The 16,154-nt window shown below is 36.0% G+C and overlaps 1 protein-coding gene across 4 annotated transcripts; it reads left to right on the top strand.

Annotated features, from left to right (window-relative positions):
* Positions 1 to 232: 232 nt before the first annotated feature.
* On the top strand, positions 233 to 13,454 carry LOC110454129. 4 transcript variants are annotated; one of them, XM_021503518.1, is made up of 5 exons: positions 233 to 346; positions 861 to 957; positions 1,433 to 1,531; positions 4,178 to 4,798; positions 5,613 to 13,454. In XM_021503518.1, exons 4-5 carry the CDS (start codon positions 4,646 to 4,648, stop codon positions 6,588 to 6,590), a joined length of 1,131 nt encoding a protein of 376 aa, XP_021359193.1. In that variant the 5' UTR covers positions 233 to 346; positions 861 to 957; positions 1,433 to 1,531; positions 4,178 to 4,645; the 3' UTR covers positions 6,591 to 13,454. The 4 variants fall into 4 exon arrangements, 3 of the variants coding, with proteins under 3 accessions (XP_021359193.1, XP_021359182.1, XP_021359198.1); XR_002463345.1 differs by lacking the exons at positions 233 to 346; positions 861 to 957; positions 1,433 to 1,531 and adding an exon at positions 2,050 to 2,134 and having other exon boundaries at positions 5,613 to 10,359; positions 10,418 to 13,454; XM_021503507.1 differs by lacking the exons at positions 233 to 346; positions 861 to 957; positions 1,433 to 1,531 and adding an exon at positions 2,050 to 2,134.
* Positions 13,455 to 16,154: the final 2,700 nt, after the last annotated feature.

Here is a 16,154-nt window from a genome sequence, read left to right as displayed (position 1 = left end):
TTAACGCCACAAGCAGTGTACTTTTTGAGCAAACTGTCAAAACGTTCGCGAACGTTCTCGCTACCGAACGCACCTCACATGAAAAGGTTGACAGTCAATCCTGCGTGATAATATAATTGTATGACGTCATAAACACTAACGCGTCATGAATGTGCTATCACTTGGTGACGTTGTGGCATTGTCCCATGTTGCTAAGCAATAGTCAGCATTGCTGTTGTTCTATACGCTCTATTCTACTACAGTGACGAACCGACATGATGTTTAAAGCTATAGTATTGTTTTTGATGACGATGTTCATGCAAAGTTTTCTAACCTGCTTTTTTGACATGTGCTCGGGATTGATGTGGTAAGTTTATTCTACAGATGGTGGTTTTGGCATGTATGACATATATCAAGGAACTGACCAAGGTATGTTTCAGAACAAAATCTAAACCTTTTACTCTAGATTAATTGTTTTTTAACTTATTTATTTTCTGATTTTTCATCTTACCTCTAATTATTCCTTCTTTGTCACTATTCCCCGGGGGCTTGTGTTATTTGTATATAATAGTTCAGTCTTTTTATAGCAACGCGATAGAGCGATTGTCAGCAGAGTGGCGAATTGAGAAGTCGTTGGTTGTCGGGTCGATGTCTGGTTTGGACAGGAAATCTTCTTACGAGCTTGTCTCTGATTGTAAATGATTTATCTCTGGCTGTGTGTCGGAACTGGAATTGGTCGATCGCTGGCGGCCAGGTAACTCTGAATTGGTGAGAACGTCCGTCTAGTGTTCGTAGATCTCGGGTTCGAATCCCGGTCTTGCCGTGCATTTACCCTAATAGTTTATTTCTTATTGTACATGATGTATCTCTGTACATTTCAGCGTGGAAACTGATCCTGCGTACCACACACTTATGATTAGCTATTTGACTGCAACAGAAATACCTACAGTGTGTCCAGCTTGGCATCATTCAGTATTGGTAAGTGTAGCATGGTTTGGTTTATTTGACCGATTGTCCTGTTAACGGCTAAGATAATTTAATCGAATTTAATTGAATAATAATAGACGAAGGCTTAAGACATCTAGGTTCACATCAACAAATATTTAACAGATAATTGGTAGGAGTGTTAATAACAACATTATTGTGTTTCCCGTATCTTAGAGTGTTTCTTTAAAATGCTCATTAACTAAAATTCCAAACTCGCTAACTGTGTCAGTATTGCCAACATGTACAGGTGGATTGTTCCACTTGTCATTTAAGGACATTGTCGAAATAATTAAAACAAAAAATCAAGCATTTTTTTTTATATCATATATAAAATAAATGAACATCGAATTTTGAATTTATTTTTCAATGCCGTTCTGATAAATTCTATTTTGAAAACTTAAATAATATATAACTGTATTACAGCAGAGACATGCAAAGCCATGTAGTTTTACGTCTCTGATTTCAGATACTCGGGAAGAAGTTGTACATCACCGTTCTGAACCAACTTTTTCAAACACTTGTGTGTCTGTACTTCACCACATACGCATGCGCATGGAAATGGCACGTAAGTATATGGGTCGATTGATTGGTCAATCAACATGGACCCATATAGATATCTGTCATACGAACACAGAATCTAATTCCGTGGTCATATATCTTATATCGATATTACACCGTGAAATATATATTATAGCTATTTCATTAACCGTAAGATATCCTTTATCAATATTCTTCCTTACGCTGAATACACTTAATCGATAGCATGCTTGTTTTTTTTAACTTAATGTGTATATCCACGGAATTATCTAAGTCCGTGGTATATCTTTCTGTTAGCTAACACATATTTTACCTCCGCAATGTACATGATAAAATCCTATATCAACAATCGCCAATACTGAAGGACATGAACGAACATGGAAAATACATCAAGAGGAAATGAAATTACATGGAAAATGTAGTCTTATTTCGTTTGCGAACAAAATCGCGCTTTGTATGTTATATCCCTTTGAAATTAGGAAATATCCGGTCCGCTATTAAAGAGGGTTTTAATTTTAGAATTTATTGTCATAATCAATGAAACGCTTCAAATTCACATACAAAAAGATCTTATTTGGCGAAGTAAACATTGATTCGTCGAGGGATTAAATACCACATGTAAACTTAAATGGTAAGTGACGTTCTCTCCTATACATAAAGAACGATTTCCTTTATAGGCGTAGCTGTTGTGATAGTATAAAAATGATACAACGTTACATTCACGTTTACACGTCTGAATTCCATGACTTCGCTTATAAATAGGGTACATTCGCGTATCCGGTTGAAACGGTTGAAACCGGTTGAACCTGTAAAGAAAACGACAGCTCAGGAAAATTTGGTACGTGTAGATTGAGGGGTCCAGACGTACCTGACCGAAACTAAAATGCTGACTATTGCCAATTTGCGTTATTTCTTTCTTAAACAATGTCAAGTCACATGTAATTTTTAAGATACGTTATGTTATTTAGTGGACGCGTGAGAGAAGGATATAATATTCTTGATACATTGTTTTTTATTCTCCGAAACTGTGGATTTTTAGCTCTGATTATAGAACGGTCCAAGTTTGTTCGTTTATCGTGGAAAATTTCTGCGCCACACGTACCGTTTCAACCGGGATACGCGGATGTAGCCTTGCTATAAGTTTAATAGTAGACTTCCGGTAGCTGTGAGCATCCTCTGAAGTAAGATTTCCAGTGGCTAGCAACGATATGAAACAAAGAACAATATGGATATGTGTTACTGAATCAGAGGGCACTCATACAAACATAGTTTCTTACACATCAGTATGAAAAAGAAGCAAGTAAAAACTCTTGTAAATTTCATCTGTTCTGGGTAACATCTTTGTATGTTATGGTTGAATGCACTTCGAATCTACTTTCACTATCCTATAAACAAAATCAAAATTTTGTACTTCACTATCTTTATTAAAAATCGCCATATCTATTGGTTATTACAAACAACTTTTGGTTGAACAGTTTTTGGTTTTGAAAGTATTTCACGACCTTTGAAGCCTTTGAAAAGTCGGGACATCTAAAATCACGGAAATGTCAAAACACGAAAAAACGTTCAACCAAAAGTTGTTTATAATAACCATATAAATAGCGATTTTTAATAAAGATAGTGAAGTACATTTTTTTTTTTATAGGATAGTGAAAGTAGATTCGAAGTGCATTCAACTATAACATACAAAGATGTTAGTTTACCCATCCTGCATTTTGGTAACTTACCCAAATACAGGATTATTACCCATATGCACCGTTGTGCGCAACCTGTTCATTGGAGTAGTAGGGATGAAGGTGTCCATTTTCTTCATACAAGAGTGGAGGATCCAGGGCGTAGTTTTCTTTTTCCTATGTTAAAGGAATTCTGGTCGTTTCGGTACCTCAGAATAGGATGTTTCGGTACATTTGTAAAGATGACACTTGCTTACTAATCTTACATCAGCAACACACCAGAAAGCAGATAAAGTATAAAGTTAACAGCTGGTCAAAGTGCAGGAAATCATACTAAATATATAGTATAGGTCACCTTACTTTGTCACTGCTAAATATAAATCAGGGATTAATGCGGGAATAGAAAGTCGGTACCCTTTTATGAAATAGGTGAAACTATATGCGTTGTAGGTGGATGACCCGTTCAGCGAGTCTGGAGCCAGGGGGAGAGTACGAGGCATGGATTACATCTTTAATTTTGTTTCCCGCTGTTCACTATAGATTATAAAGTATCAGCAGCGACAATTAATAGCAACACAGGGAAAATTAAATTAAATCACTCTTGTTGAACTGATGGAAATTAAAATTAAAAGAAAATGGAACCAAGACAGATGTTCATTAGGTAGTATTTTAGTTACATATGGGTGAAAGTTTAAACTGAATAAGGGGAAAATAAAGCTGAAATAGGGGAAAATAATGCCAAAATTGGAGAGGGGAACTGGCCCATATTCGGCCATAAAAAGGCTTGTATATATCCATGTAAATCTCTCTCCACTATGGGGTGAAACAGAAAAAAAATCCAATTGCAAGGGGTAAAATTCTTAAATGTCCAGCTCAAAGACAGACTGAATAAGGTCAATGAACATGAAGTTTGCACAGAAAAAATAGTGACGAGAGCTTCTGGTATAATTAAGTCTAGGTCTACCTGTACCAAGTAACCCTTATTGTTATCTCTCTTACAGACTCTCGCCCAACAGAGCCCTTGTTTGGGTAGACCTCGCACATTTACAGGACCCTGAACTTAGTGTTCACAACTTCTACCCCTGCTGCATTGTGGCCTCAAAACACGACACTCCCCTATGCACCCTGGACTGAAGAGGCGTCCCTTTAACAAGCTAGTACTCTGGACTGACGAGACGCCCATTAACAAGCTAGTAATCTGGACTGACGAGACGCCCATTAACCAGCTGGCACCCTGGACTGAAGAGACATCCCATTAACCAGCTAGTGCTCTGGACTGACGAGACACCCATTAACCAGCTAGTACTCTGGACTGACGAGACGCCCATTAACCAGCTGCCAAACTGGACTGACGAGACGCCCATTAACCAGCTAGTACTCTGGACTGACGAGACGCCCATTAACCAGCTGCCACACTGGACTGACGAGACGCCCATTAACCAGCTGCCACACTGGACTGCTGTAATAAAATGAGGTGGTCCAGGTGCTCCAAGGTTGTGATCTGGTTGATCGTTGTCGTGGTTACCCTCCAGCTCCTCGACTATGATTGGAACATCTTCAACTTAACTCGTAACCGGCCTTCCAGGCCGAACCTGCTGAGTACTTCTGATTCAGGGTCAAAGGTCAGTACTTCTATTCAATTGTTCAAGGTCAATGTTAACCTTTACCACTATGTGGAAACTTTAGTTTTCTTTAAGAATTTCAGTAAAAGTTTGATGGTACTTTGTGTGCATAAGTATCAAAAACAGAAGACTTTCAGTCCTTTTTTTGGGAGTTGTTGTCCTATGGTCGCTATACTGTGTTCCTATACTTAACAGATGTATTGAATTTCCAACACACATGCATGGTACAGATTGTTACGATAGAAATATCTGGGATCAGGTATTGCCATTTTTAGACTTTTTTCCTTCTCTGGAAAGCACATTTAAATAGTTCATTGAACCAAGACTTGGTACAGATTTCATGTTCAAAGCAAAAAGATTTAAAACAAATAAGACTACTCACCACATTTTGTTATATTGTTTTGAGATGAATTGCTGTTACAGAAATATATTGAAGAGTTCTTGTTGTTGTTAGACAACTTTTCTTCTCTAGGAAGCACATTTTCTTTGGTAAGGATGTTCAAAAGAAAAAGATTTCTGATAAGACTAATACTCCACATATCTTTTCTTATATTTGTTAGTGTTTGAGGTCAATTATATAACTTGTTACCAATTCTCACTCAGTATGTGTTTCTTAACAGCCCGTCACCAATAAATAATGAATAGGTTTCATCATATTTTTCATAATATGACTCGCATGTATTGTACTTTTAGATTTTGTCAGTTATTTTGAATTTGTATAGATATGTAATGCACGGTCATATGCTTTATGGATTTGTACGATTTTAATCCAAAACTCATCATTTACATGTAAGATTTGGTGTTATATTTTCAGTCGACATTACAGGTGAATGTCCCAGTGGTCCATCAAGGTCATCACACAAACAAGACATCGGTTAGATTTATTGATCTCCCATTGAGTACACCATTTGACCTTGACCTTCGCGTGATTGTTATCACCTATAATCGTGGGAATTCTGTTCTGAGATTGTTGAACTCGTTAAACGAGGCCGATTATTTAGGTGACAAGGTCGCCATTGATGTTTGGATCGATCGTTCCAAGGATGGTGTCATTCATGAGGAGACCTACGCAAAGGCCAGACAGTTTAAATTCAAACACGGTATCATTAATGTTCATAACCAGACGCAGCATGCTGGGATATATGGCCAGTGGATGAAGACTTGGAATCCGTCATTGGACAGTAAAGAAATCGCTGTGATACTGGAGGATGATTTGACAGTGTCGAAATATTTCTATAAATGGTTAAAAAATGTTCACGCGAAGTACGATTCATTGTTGTACATCAACGGTTTCGCACTTCAGGGTTACAGCATGAAACACGGAGGAGGACCGGGACAGCTGCGAGCTCCAGACGAAAATATTGTCTTCATGTATCCGATTCTGGGTACGTGGGGATTCTCACCAAGTCGAGAAAATTGGATAAAATATGTGAAATGGTATGATAACATGTCGGAGGTATCAGGTTTTCACCCAACAGTTGCAGGCATACTGCCGACACTTTGGTATAATAATTTCCTGAAGCAGGGGAAGACCGGGGGTATGTGGTCCATGTGGCATGTATACCACGCCTGGAAGTTCAAGGAACGGTCAATCTACCCAAATCTCCCGGGAAAATGTGGACTGACCATCAACTGGAAAGAGGCTGGACTTCATTACTCTAAATCGCAAACCGTTACGGAGAATAAAGATCCAATACTGACGGCGTGGGATGGGAAATTTGATAACTTACCAGATGTACCTATCCACCTTAATGTTAATGGTAAGGTGTGTCCCAGAGATCGATATCTGTAGTCTGATCACATTGTTATAGGTCAGTGATATAAAAGGTGTTCAATTATTGTTTGTACCAGCCATTGAAACAACATTCCATGCTTTCATTGTCATGTAAGTAGTTTTAGGTTTTTGAACAGAATCTCAAGTTTGTCCCGACAAAATATTGGAAGAGAGATTTCATAAAGGTGTTAATAAAAAAATATTTTTCTTTTCTCATAACACGATTCAAATCAAAGGAAAATAACCAAATTGCATTAATTTAATTATGTAAAACGAAAAGTTTATGATAAGACTTGTATCAAGGATGTATTATCTGTGATGTAAGCCTGATGTCTTTATTAAACCCCGTCCAGCAGGGGTCTAGAAAAATACTCATTCAGCCCTCGTGGACAAGTAAAAAAAACAAATTCTGAAACCCAGCTTGATCCAATCTTCATTTTACGCAATCGCCAAACTGTACTTTCATTTTTTACTGTTGTATCAACATTATCAAATAAATTTGTCAGACATTTAATTTATTATAAATTCTGGATATGCAGACGAAAAATATACTTTGAAAACATCAACTAATATTAAGTGAATTCAGATAAGATGTTCGCTAATTCAGACAATGACTATTTTAGGTCTCTAGTCCTGTGTCTAGTTGTTTGACAAGTTTTTCCAGACCCCTGCATCTAACCTGTCCCACTTCAGCACTTCTAGAGGCTAAACGGAGTGTCTATATAGTATGTCTTATATGGTAGCCGAATTGACATGAATCGATGAACGTGACAGAGTTCATATCCTACTGGTCATTGAAGCATCACATATAAACACTTACTGGTTGTGCTATATGAATCTTTTCTCAACTCAAAACATCATGTTTAAGGATCCCTGTCCCACTGAAGGCAAATCACCAGAAACATTTCCTGTAGTGTTTTGTACATGGAGTAACGCCCACTTAAAGTCATTTTGGATATATTTGTAGCATAACAAGGCCAGTGTACTACTGATAACTGATTACCAGCGCCGTTTTTCGTTTATCGTGTTCCAAAAGGTTGAACCGGTTGGACCAGAATTGTTCGTTTAGTAAATATAGTCGGACCTAGTATTCTGATGCCACTTTCAGGCGAACCTTGTCAAAGTCATGCAAGGCCGGCATCAACATTTCCAGGATTTATACCCGAAAATGTCACATTTAAAAACGGACGTACCATTTGTTCTGCATAAACGAACAGGCCCAGAAAGCTAAGCTGGTTAGAGCCACAGGACAATGATCAGAGGTCGGTGATTGAATTGTGGTCGTTAAGACATTTGATAGAATACTTTACTCTTGCTGTATTGTAATCGCTTTGTGCAGTATATTTCCACGGCGGTGTACAAATATACATTTTCCTATCTACTTATATGCAGGCAAATTTTGAAAAATTCCACATGCTTGACCTATATTTGAACAGTAATTATTAAATATTTTTACTAGCCTTGACATTAACCCTATCAGCACTGTAGACCAGATTGGGTACACCCAGATCAATGCCTGGTAGAGTCTACTCAAGTTACCTAGGGATGAAAGGGTTAAACCTAATAATTGGGCTGCATAGATCAGGCTAATTGAAATGTAAACTATGTATGCTTGCAGGGACATGCATATTTTTAATCAACGTTGACACTTTTGATCATGTGAAATATTTGCTATATCAGTGTCAGATTAGGGTTAACATCTATGGTAATGGTTGTACGGTGAGATATAAAATCTCTGAAACGGTAGGAATAATTGAACTGAATGTCTTAATGCAGAGTGTGTAACAAATTTATGATAATGACCTTTGAATTGTTACAATATTTCACAATAATAGTTGCCATTACTGTGATTGTCACAATATAGGTTGTACAAATGTATTAAAAGTGATAAATGTCTATTATTAATACACCTTGAGTAAAATTAAAATAAATGATATTTTTCACTCCAAGAACTTTCATTGTTTTTCAATGAAAGAATTGAAAAAAGGAATGTTTACTTGATAATTTGAGATTTTACGATGAGAGATTTTACGATGAGAGATTTTACGATGAGAGATTTTACCATTTGAGATACCTTTTTAAACGATTTTTACGGTATGAGATTTGCTATTAATTTACAGGATCCCATGTTTTACCTTCTGTTAGTATTGTTTAAATGTAGTCTTGTGTTTTCTTTAAGTTTTATTCTTTCTTTTCAGTATTAAACAACTAATTTTTTAACTGAAAATAATAGCATCCATCTTAAATCTTCTTGACATTGTTGGACAAACTCATTTAGTCACAGAACATACCAGTGTGTGCCAGGATGTATGAAAAATGCTTGAAATAATTTTCATTATTTTGATCTAAAGTTTAGGGACATAAAAAGAAAATGATGATATGGTTTGGAGCAAAACCATTCTACGCAATGCTTTGCTGATTCTGTATTTGTGTTTTTAATGGAGAAATGTTCCTGCTTTTTAAATGATAAGAATATACATGTATCAGTATTGCTTTATTCAGAGTTCAACATTGCTGTTTTATGTAAGGAAAACAGAGAATTTGTTATTGAGGTTGGTATCTTCTGTTTGAGCTAGAGATTTTGTTTTATATATCAATGGCTGAGCATTAACTATATATATCTGTTTCACCATAATGATGAAGTAAATATTGCATTCAACCTAGATTCTCACAAGATTATTATTTTTCTCAAGCTAATGTATTTGTTATTATCACTGCAACTGTATATAAGCAGTACAATTCAGCTGAAATTCTCACAAACTAAATTAATATGGTTCTGATGACAGTTGGCCTAGCCATCCGAAACATGTAAACTAATAACACATACAGTTACAGAAACCTTGGTGTTGATGCTCCATCACTTATCTACTTTTATTACATAATGTACTGTGTTATCCAGTAAATATACCCATGTCATATTTTTTTGCATATTAATATGACCAATCAGCCCTGTGATCGGTTGTAAGCTTCAATTGTTTCAATTGTGACGTCATGCCTAGGACAAGTACATGACGTCACAGACTTACGCACCTGAGTCAAAATGGTGGTTTGCATGAAAATTGTCGTTTTACATGAATAATGCCACAAATCTTGATTATGTGATAAAAAGGATCTTACACTCGTTTTCATTTCGTATGGAATTTATGAAACTCGTCACTAATTCTTCAACTTATAAAACATACAGTTACGTATACAGAATCCTTGGTGTTGAACCTCCATCTCTTACCTACAAAAAAATAAACAAAGTTAACTTGTATCCATCCTTTACATTCTGACCTGGATCTGTGTATGTGTTATGATTGTAAATTGATCTTGCCACTATTTGCTATAGGAGTTCCATTTTTATTTACCATGTTGATTAGTAGGCCTACTTCGTATTATATACAAAGTAGCCCTACTTATCAACACGGCAAATCAATAATATTATTCCATTCTTTTGTTATGGTTTTAATTTATATAGTCACGTTTCACAGCATTGCATGTATTATGCCAAACATATATTTGAGTCAATTTTGAAGGAGCTTTAAACATGTAAAAAAAATTTCTGATGTATTTTGTTAGTCAATGTTTTTGCTAATATTTTAGTCATGTTCGGTTAGCTTCATTGTAAACTAAAAAATCATATTTATTTATTGGCAGAGCTTGTTAAAAGGAAAAGTTTTATGATTTTTTTCATATTGATTCTATACAAAATCAAAACTGATATAAAATTCTATATACAATCAGCATTTACTGTACAAAATTGTATTTTAATGGTTTATTGATAGAGTCGATCATATGTAGGTATGTGAGATAAGGAAATTCTACCTGAGGTTGTATGATTTCAGAACCAAGGCTTTGCCGAGGTTTTAAACCCAATTTCCACACCCAAGGGTAGAGTTTTCATGTTCCACATACCAGCATAATGATAGGCTCTTTTTCTCCCACTTCTTACTCAATAATACTGTGAGTGCAGCAAGAAATATTTACATTTCCACTGCACAGAGCCTAGATGTTTCTACTGGGCCCAATGTACGTTATTTCCGTATAACATGCGTTGGGCCATTGTGACGTCGCTACGCTTATGACGTCATAACTGTAACGTTGGAGATTGCACTGCTCCACTGTCAACTGGTGACTGTTCTCTGTATGGATTTACCCTGACGTTGAAACGTGTTCAGACTAATATTATGTCTTTATTTCTGCGTGAACTGTAAGTTGATCAACATAAAATGTAAATATAAGTATTGGTTGTCATATTCAATATGTAGGTAAGCCAATGTATGTTACACACCAATGCATGTCAAAAATATGACAACCACTCCTTAAATATAGTAGATTTTCTGGACACCATACAAACTTACCAAGAACATATTTTGAAATAGCAGAAAATTGTAAAGTTGCAGATCCACCTGTCCAGGGTTAGAGAAATGTGTTTCTTTTACCCTGGTCAGGGATATCCACCATTTTACCGGAATGAGATTTTCTTATCTCACCCTAGGGTTGAGACAAGCTACACGTGTTCTTTGCACGTTCTCAACAATTGTATGACGTCAAAGCAACAATACCATGACGTCACGGCAACAATACAATGACGTCATGTCGACAATTCAGCCGCATCACATCAACATTATCTTGCATTGATGTAACGTCTATGTAAAATACAAGGGAAACAGGGTAAGAGAAAAATAATCATTCACCCCCTTGGGAGTGAGACGATGATCTCAACCCTCGGGGTAAGATTCTTAAGCTGTCAAACACTTGGCAAGCCTCGTCCAGGGTTAGAGATGTGTATGTTGCTGAGGTGGGAGAAAATGGTATTTATGTTCATGTCAAGTCATGCTGAATGTATAATGGTGATTTAAAGTCTTTTTTGTTTAACATGAGTAACTAACACTTTTATCCATATGTTGTATAGCGCTTTAGAGTAATTTTACAAATTATATATTATGATAAGTTGTTTTTTTAACATTATGATGTCTTGTTCGAGGAGAATTTAAATTTTTAAAGTTGTAAAAGAGTGTTTTAAGGTCACCTGAACCTATTTTTTTGTGTATTTTTGTGACATGGCAAGTAATATACAGATTATTCCTGTTTTTTTTAACTTCATGTCTCGCCTTTGAAATCAAATCTATATTGCATAACTAAGGTACAGACCATTAAGGCCCCTTGGGCCTCTTGTTTAAACATTTTCACCGATATGAGCAAAGCAGTACATAGATTTCAGAATTTACCGAAATCTGTGTAGGTCTTAGAGGTCATCGAGGTCATTTGCTGATTGACCTGTGTAAATGCAGGTGACCTAGCAGGTATGTTATGTATAAGGTGTTTTATGCTGTATTGAGGGTAAAAAAGGATGTATAAGAAGAAGGAAAAAAGTGGCATTATGTATATATTGGCTGTATGGGAGATAAACAAATAGAAATATCTGTATTGGTTGTGCAACTCTACTATATATCCCTACTGTAGAAGTAGAAGTTCATTATAAAACATTCATTATGAAACTTTTCAACATCCATTCCTGCACCTTAGCAGACTGGCTATTCTTTCTTGCCTTATTCCCACTTGCGTCAATTTCAATTTATTATGACTTGATTTTAAAACCAAAAGGACAATATAAAAAGTTATGAAATGTAGCTTTGAATATAAATTTTATCAACAGTAAACTTAACTAAAGTGGCATTTATGGGTGTATGAATGCCAAGTTTAATCCTGACAAACTTTTCACACTATCACACTGTAATCAAACTGTGAAATATGTATGGTATTCAAACACCCATGAATGCCACTTCAATGAGTTCATTACTTAATAAGGGGGCATTTCATTATGGTTTTACTTTATGTATACAGGGATTAAACATATTTTGTTTTGATATTAATGCCAGCATGATTGCAGAATCTTAACATCCATTTTGTTAAATTATGAACTGGAAAACATGAACGATTCATATCTGATATGAATGCCAATGTAGTTATTATATAGTGGGCCATGAAATGGTGAATATGATGTATAGGTATGTTACATTTTTATACAGTTAACTGTGTCTTGGGAGACCACTCAGTCCAAAGACCCGGGCCCGTATTCATATGAAACCATCCTCATGCTCAAGCCTGGATGTTTTGCTCAAGCTTGATTTCTTGTTTCAGTCATAAATTATTTTAAAAAAATGGATTTTGTGAATGATTTGGAAAACAACTGAAGATACTTAAAGCCAGATACTGTATTAATCTTAACATTGACGTTTTTGATTGTTTTACATGATTTTAGTGAGTTACCAGAAATCTGGTTTTAACACAGAATCCATGATATGCTTGAGCATACGAACAATTTCATGACTACAGACCCAGATCTACTAGTCCCTAGTCTTGTGAAAGGAAGTTTTACAAAACTCACAATAGAATTGAAACTTTCATAAGAAACTTTTATGAAAGACCATTAACAGGGTTTTAAAGTAATGGATGGCTATGTACTGACCAATGATGAGTTCTTGATAAGGGAAGTAACTCTAAACCAGAACAGACTTCTTTTTGTTGCTGTATATTATGTTTAGGAGAATATTATAGTCGGAAAAACCCAATTCCGATTATGACTAGTGTAGTGGTGCACTCCCGAAAGCTCTTGTTTCTTTAATTTAAAATAAAATAAAAATGGTATCAACTCTCTTTTGGGAAAAAAAGTTTCCTTCAGCTTAAGTGTGGTATCTCAAGACAGGGTTAAAATAAGTATGCAGTTTTATGTACATTAACTCATTCACCCCTGAAATTTCATAATGAACTATTTCAACCTTTTAGTTGGAGGAGTTTAGATGTGTCTTCAGGGGGGAAGGAGTTAATGTTGTCAGCTTATACAACGCTTACAGTGTTCAGACACAGCTTATTTGTCAATAAAATGTGTATAAATTATTCTTGTTGTATTTCTTTATACCATTGTAATTGATTCCTATTTGTTTGTGTACATTTATAAGCCGACTTGAACATTCATCAAAGTATGAGTGTTTGGACCTTTACTGATATATAGGAATTAATATTAGGCGTTTAGATCAACACTCGGTAAAATACTGCTATTTATAGATGGTAAATTGGAATTCATATGGGGATGGCATTTTTACCTACTGTTAATCTGTGCTAAATCCAGATCCCTGTGACGGTAATCGTTATCACTGCCCACATTGACGGATTAACCCTTTCACCCCTATGTAACTTTACTAGACTGTACCATGCATTGATATTGACGAGCCCATTATGGTCTACAGTGGTGAAAGGGTTAAAAAGGTGAATTTTCCTGCCGATATCGGTGGTGACTCTCGATTCACCTCCTTAGTTTGTGTTATAAATATTGAGTTAGGTATAATGCTAGAACTTTGATCTCCTGTGATTGTAGAACTTGGATCTCCTGTGATTGTAGAACTTTGATCTCCTGTGATTGTAGAACTTTGATATCCTGTGATTGTGAACTTTGATCTCCTGTGATTGTAGAACTTTGATCTCCTGTGATTGTTGAACTTTGGATCTCATGTGATTGTAGAACTTGGATCTCCTGTGATTGTAGAACTTGGATCTCCTGTGATTTGTATTGAATGATATGGTCTTACCCACTCAATAGCACGCACAGTATCACACCTAATAAGCTTTAAGCGTACGCTTTATCACTGGGACATTTCATATGTAAACAGACGTGACAGAATATATAAAGTACATTATTATATAAGAAATATCACTGTTTGTTTGATGGGGGACTAAAGCTATGTTGGTTTGGTTTGATAGAGGTTAGCGTCCCATGAACAGCTAAGGTCATAACAGGACATGTGTCCATGTGTATAATGTATAAGCATATGTGTGGTGCAGGCCGAATGTTGGTGTATTTGCCTTGCGATATCGCGGATCTGAATTGCTACCTCACTGAAGACATCCAGCATAACATTCCTCCCTGTCACATTTGTGACAACGGATTAACCTGTTGTTTGGGTTACCCTAAATGCTGAACGTTAAGCAAGGAAAACAAACACCATTTTAAATACTTTTGTATGTCCCGGTTTTGTATGGCCTGGGTACAGAACTCATTGCCTTCCTCACCTGGGTCAACGCTCAACATGAAGGCCAAACGTGAGAGGTATTGCCAAGCAAGGTGCTTGGAAACCAAAGATATCGGTAGAAAGCATATTGATTTTGGTCGATTTTCTGTTCCAAAATAGAGGGCAAAAAAGCAAAGCCCCGATTCTGCAGGGGTTCTCACATATGTCGCCTCTTACAACATGCGGTGTGTAACAGCAGGTGTATCTTTTCCCCAATCCCCACCTGCAGGGGTGGGAAGTAAAGGAAATGGGTCGTATATTCTTTTCCAAGTCCCTGACCTGGGGGGTGCTAGAGTTCGTTGTTGGAATAAATAATTTGAAAATTGGACTCAACGTGTCATTGAATTAATTGAGGTAGATGAACTATGTTAAATATTGCTTTATTGAAGAACATTTCTTATAGACTATTTTGATTTTCTATAACTTAGATAGATGAAAATTTCCTCAACATAAATACTTTACTGAACTCACGTGATCCTGTTCCACGGTTCAAAGTATTTTGTTTCCCTGCTTCTCTTGCCATAAAAATGGAATGAATTAAATATCCTGCTTGTTATTCATTGCACAAAAAAAATCTAATCGATCAGAACGGCGCATTTTGTTTCATCTCGTGTACGTATGGGTTGTCGTGTTTGTATAAATAATTTCTACATTATGTAAACATGAAGTGTTGGCATGTCGATATTTGTTTGTGTCGGCCGGTGCACCAGCTCATTTTGTACGTTGATCAACATTTCAAGTGCTGTTTCACGTTCCTTCACAAAACACAGCGGTACTCAATACTATATTTGTATTTGCTAGTAAAAATCAATATAACTTTATCTTGGATTTCAAAATTGTCACACAGATAATTAACATATAATATTTTTTATTCTATTGGCGTTTCCTATTTCCTATTTCATTTTCAATAGTATATGATAGTTAAATCAATAATTCCACCGATACATCTACAACGTTAACACGCTTGACAGAATACAGACAACTTATTCCCTATAGGATGACTAGTGTAGAAATAAATATTTTAGTTGTTCTGACTCGTTGATAGTTCAGCCTATCAGTACCGTTATCATTACGTTCATGCATGTCTAATGTTTTACACTTCAAGGAAAATGACTTGGTAAATGGGACATTCTATCTGTGTGTTGAATCAATCTAATGGACAGGTGTTTAATAAATTAATTATTGTTGATATGCAATACACGTCAGTCATGAACATTCTACGTTTATTTTACTTCGACGAGGAAAAATATTTCTTCGAATGGGACGCTATATATATTTGGGAATAGATTTTAAATTATTGTGTTTGATAAATTGAATACCTGGTTTACGCAAGGACATTGAGATATAAAGATAATGTCTTTATTTACAGTATGTCATTCATGGATCATTTCTAAACACTGCAGAAGCTGTCTGTGTTTCTACCACAATTGTCCTTGCTTATAACTTAAGGTACCAATTGAACGGCAATAGCATTAATTAAACCATTCAACTGGACTGGATACTAACAGGTTTTTAGCTCACCTGGCCCAAA

The sequence above is a fragment of the Mizuhopecten yessoensis genome, unplaced genomic scaffold (assembly GCF_002113885.1).
Source record: "Mizuhopecten yessoensis strain PY_sf001 unplaced genomic scaffold, ASM211388v2 scaffold905, whole genome shotgun sequence".
NCBI classification, from domain to species: Eukaryota; Metazoa; Mollusca; class Bivalvia; order Pectinida; family Pectinidae; genus Mizuhopecten; species Mizuhopecten yessoensis.
This window is presented reverse-complemented; position numbering and strand designations above follow the sequence as displayed.

Coding starts and splice junctions, on each gene's coding strand:
- LOC110454129 (XM_021503518.1), top strand. CDS start 4,646: ATGAGGTGGTCCAGGTGCTCCAAGGTTGTGATCTGGTTGATCGTTGTC. Junction 4,799..5,612: donor CTTCTGATTCAGGGTCAAAG/GTCAGTACTTCT, acceptor TTATATTTTCAG/TCGACATTACAGGTGAATGT.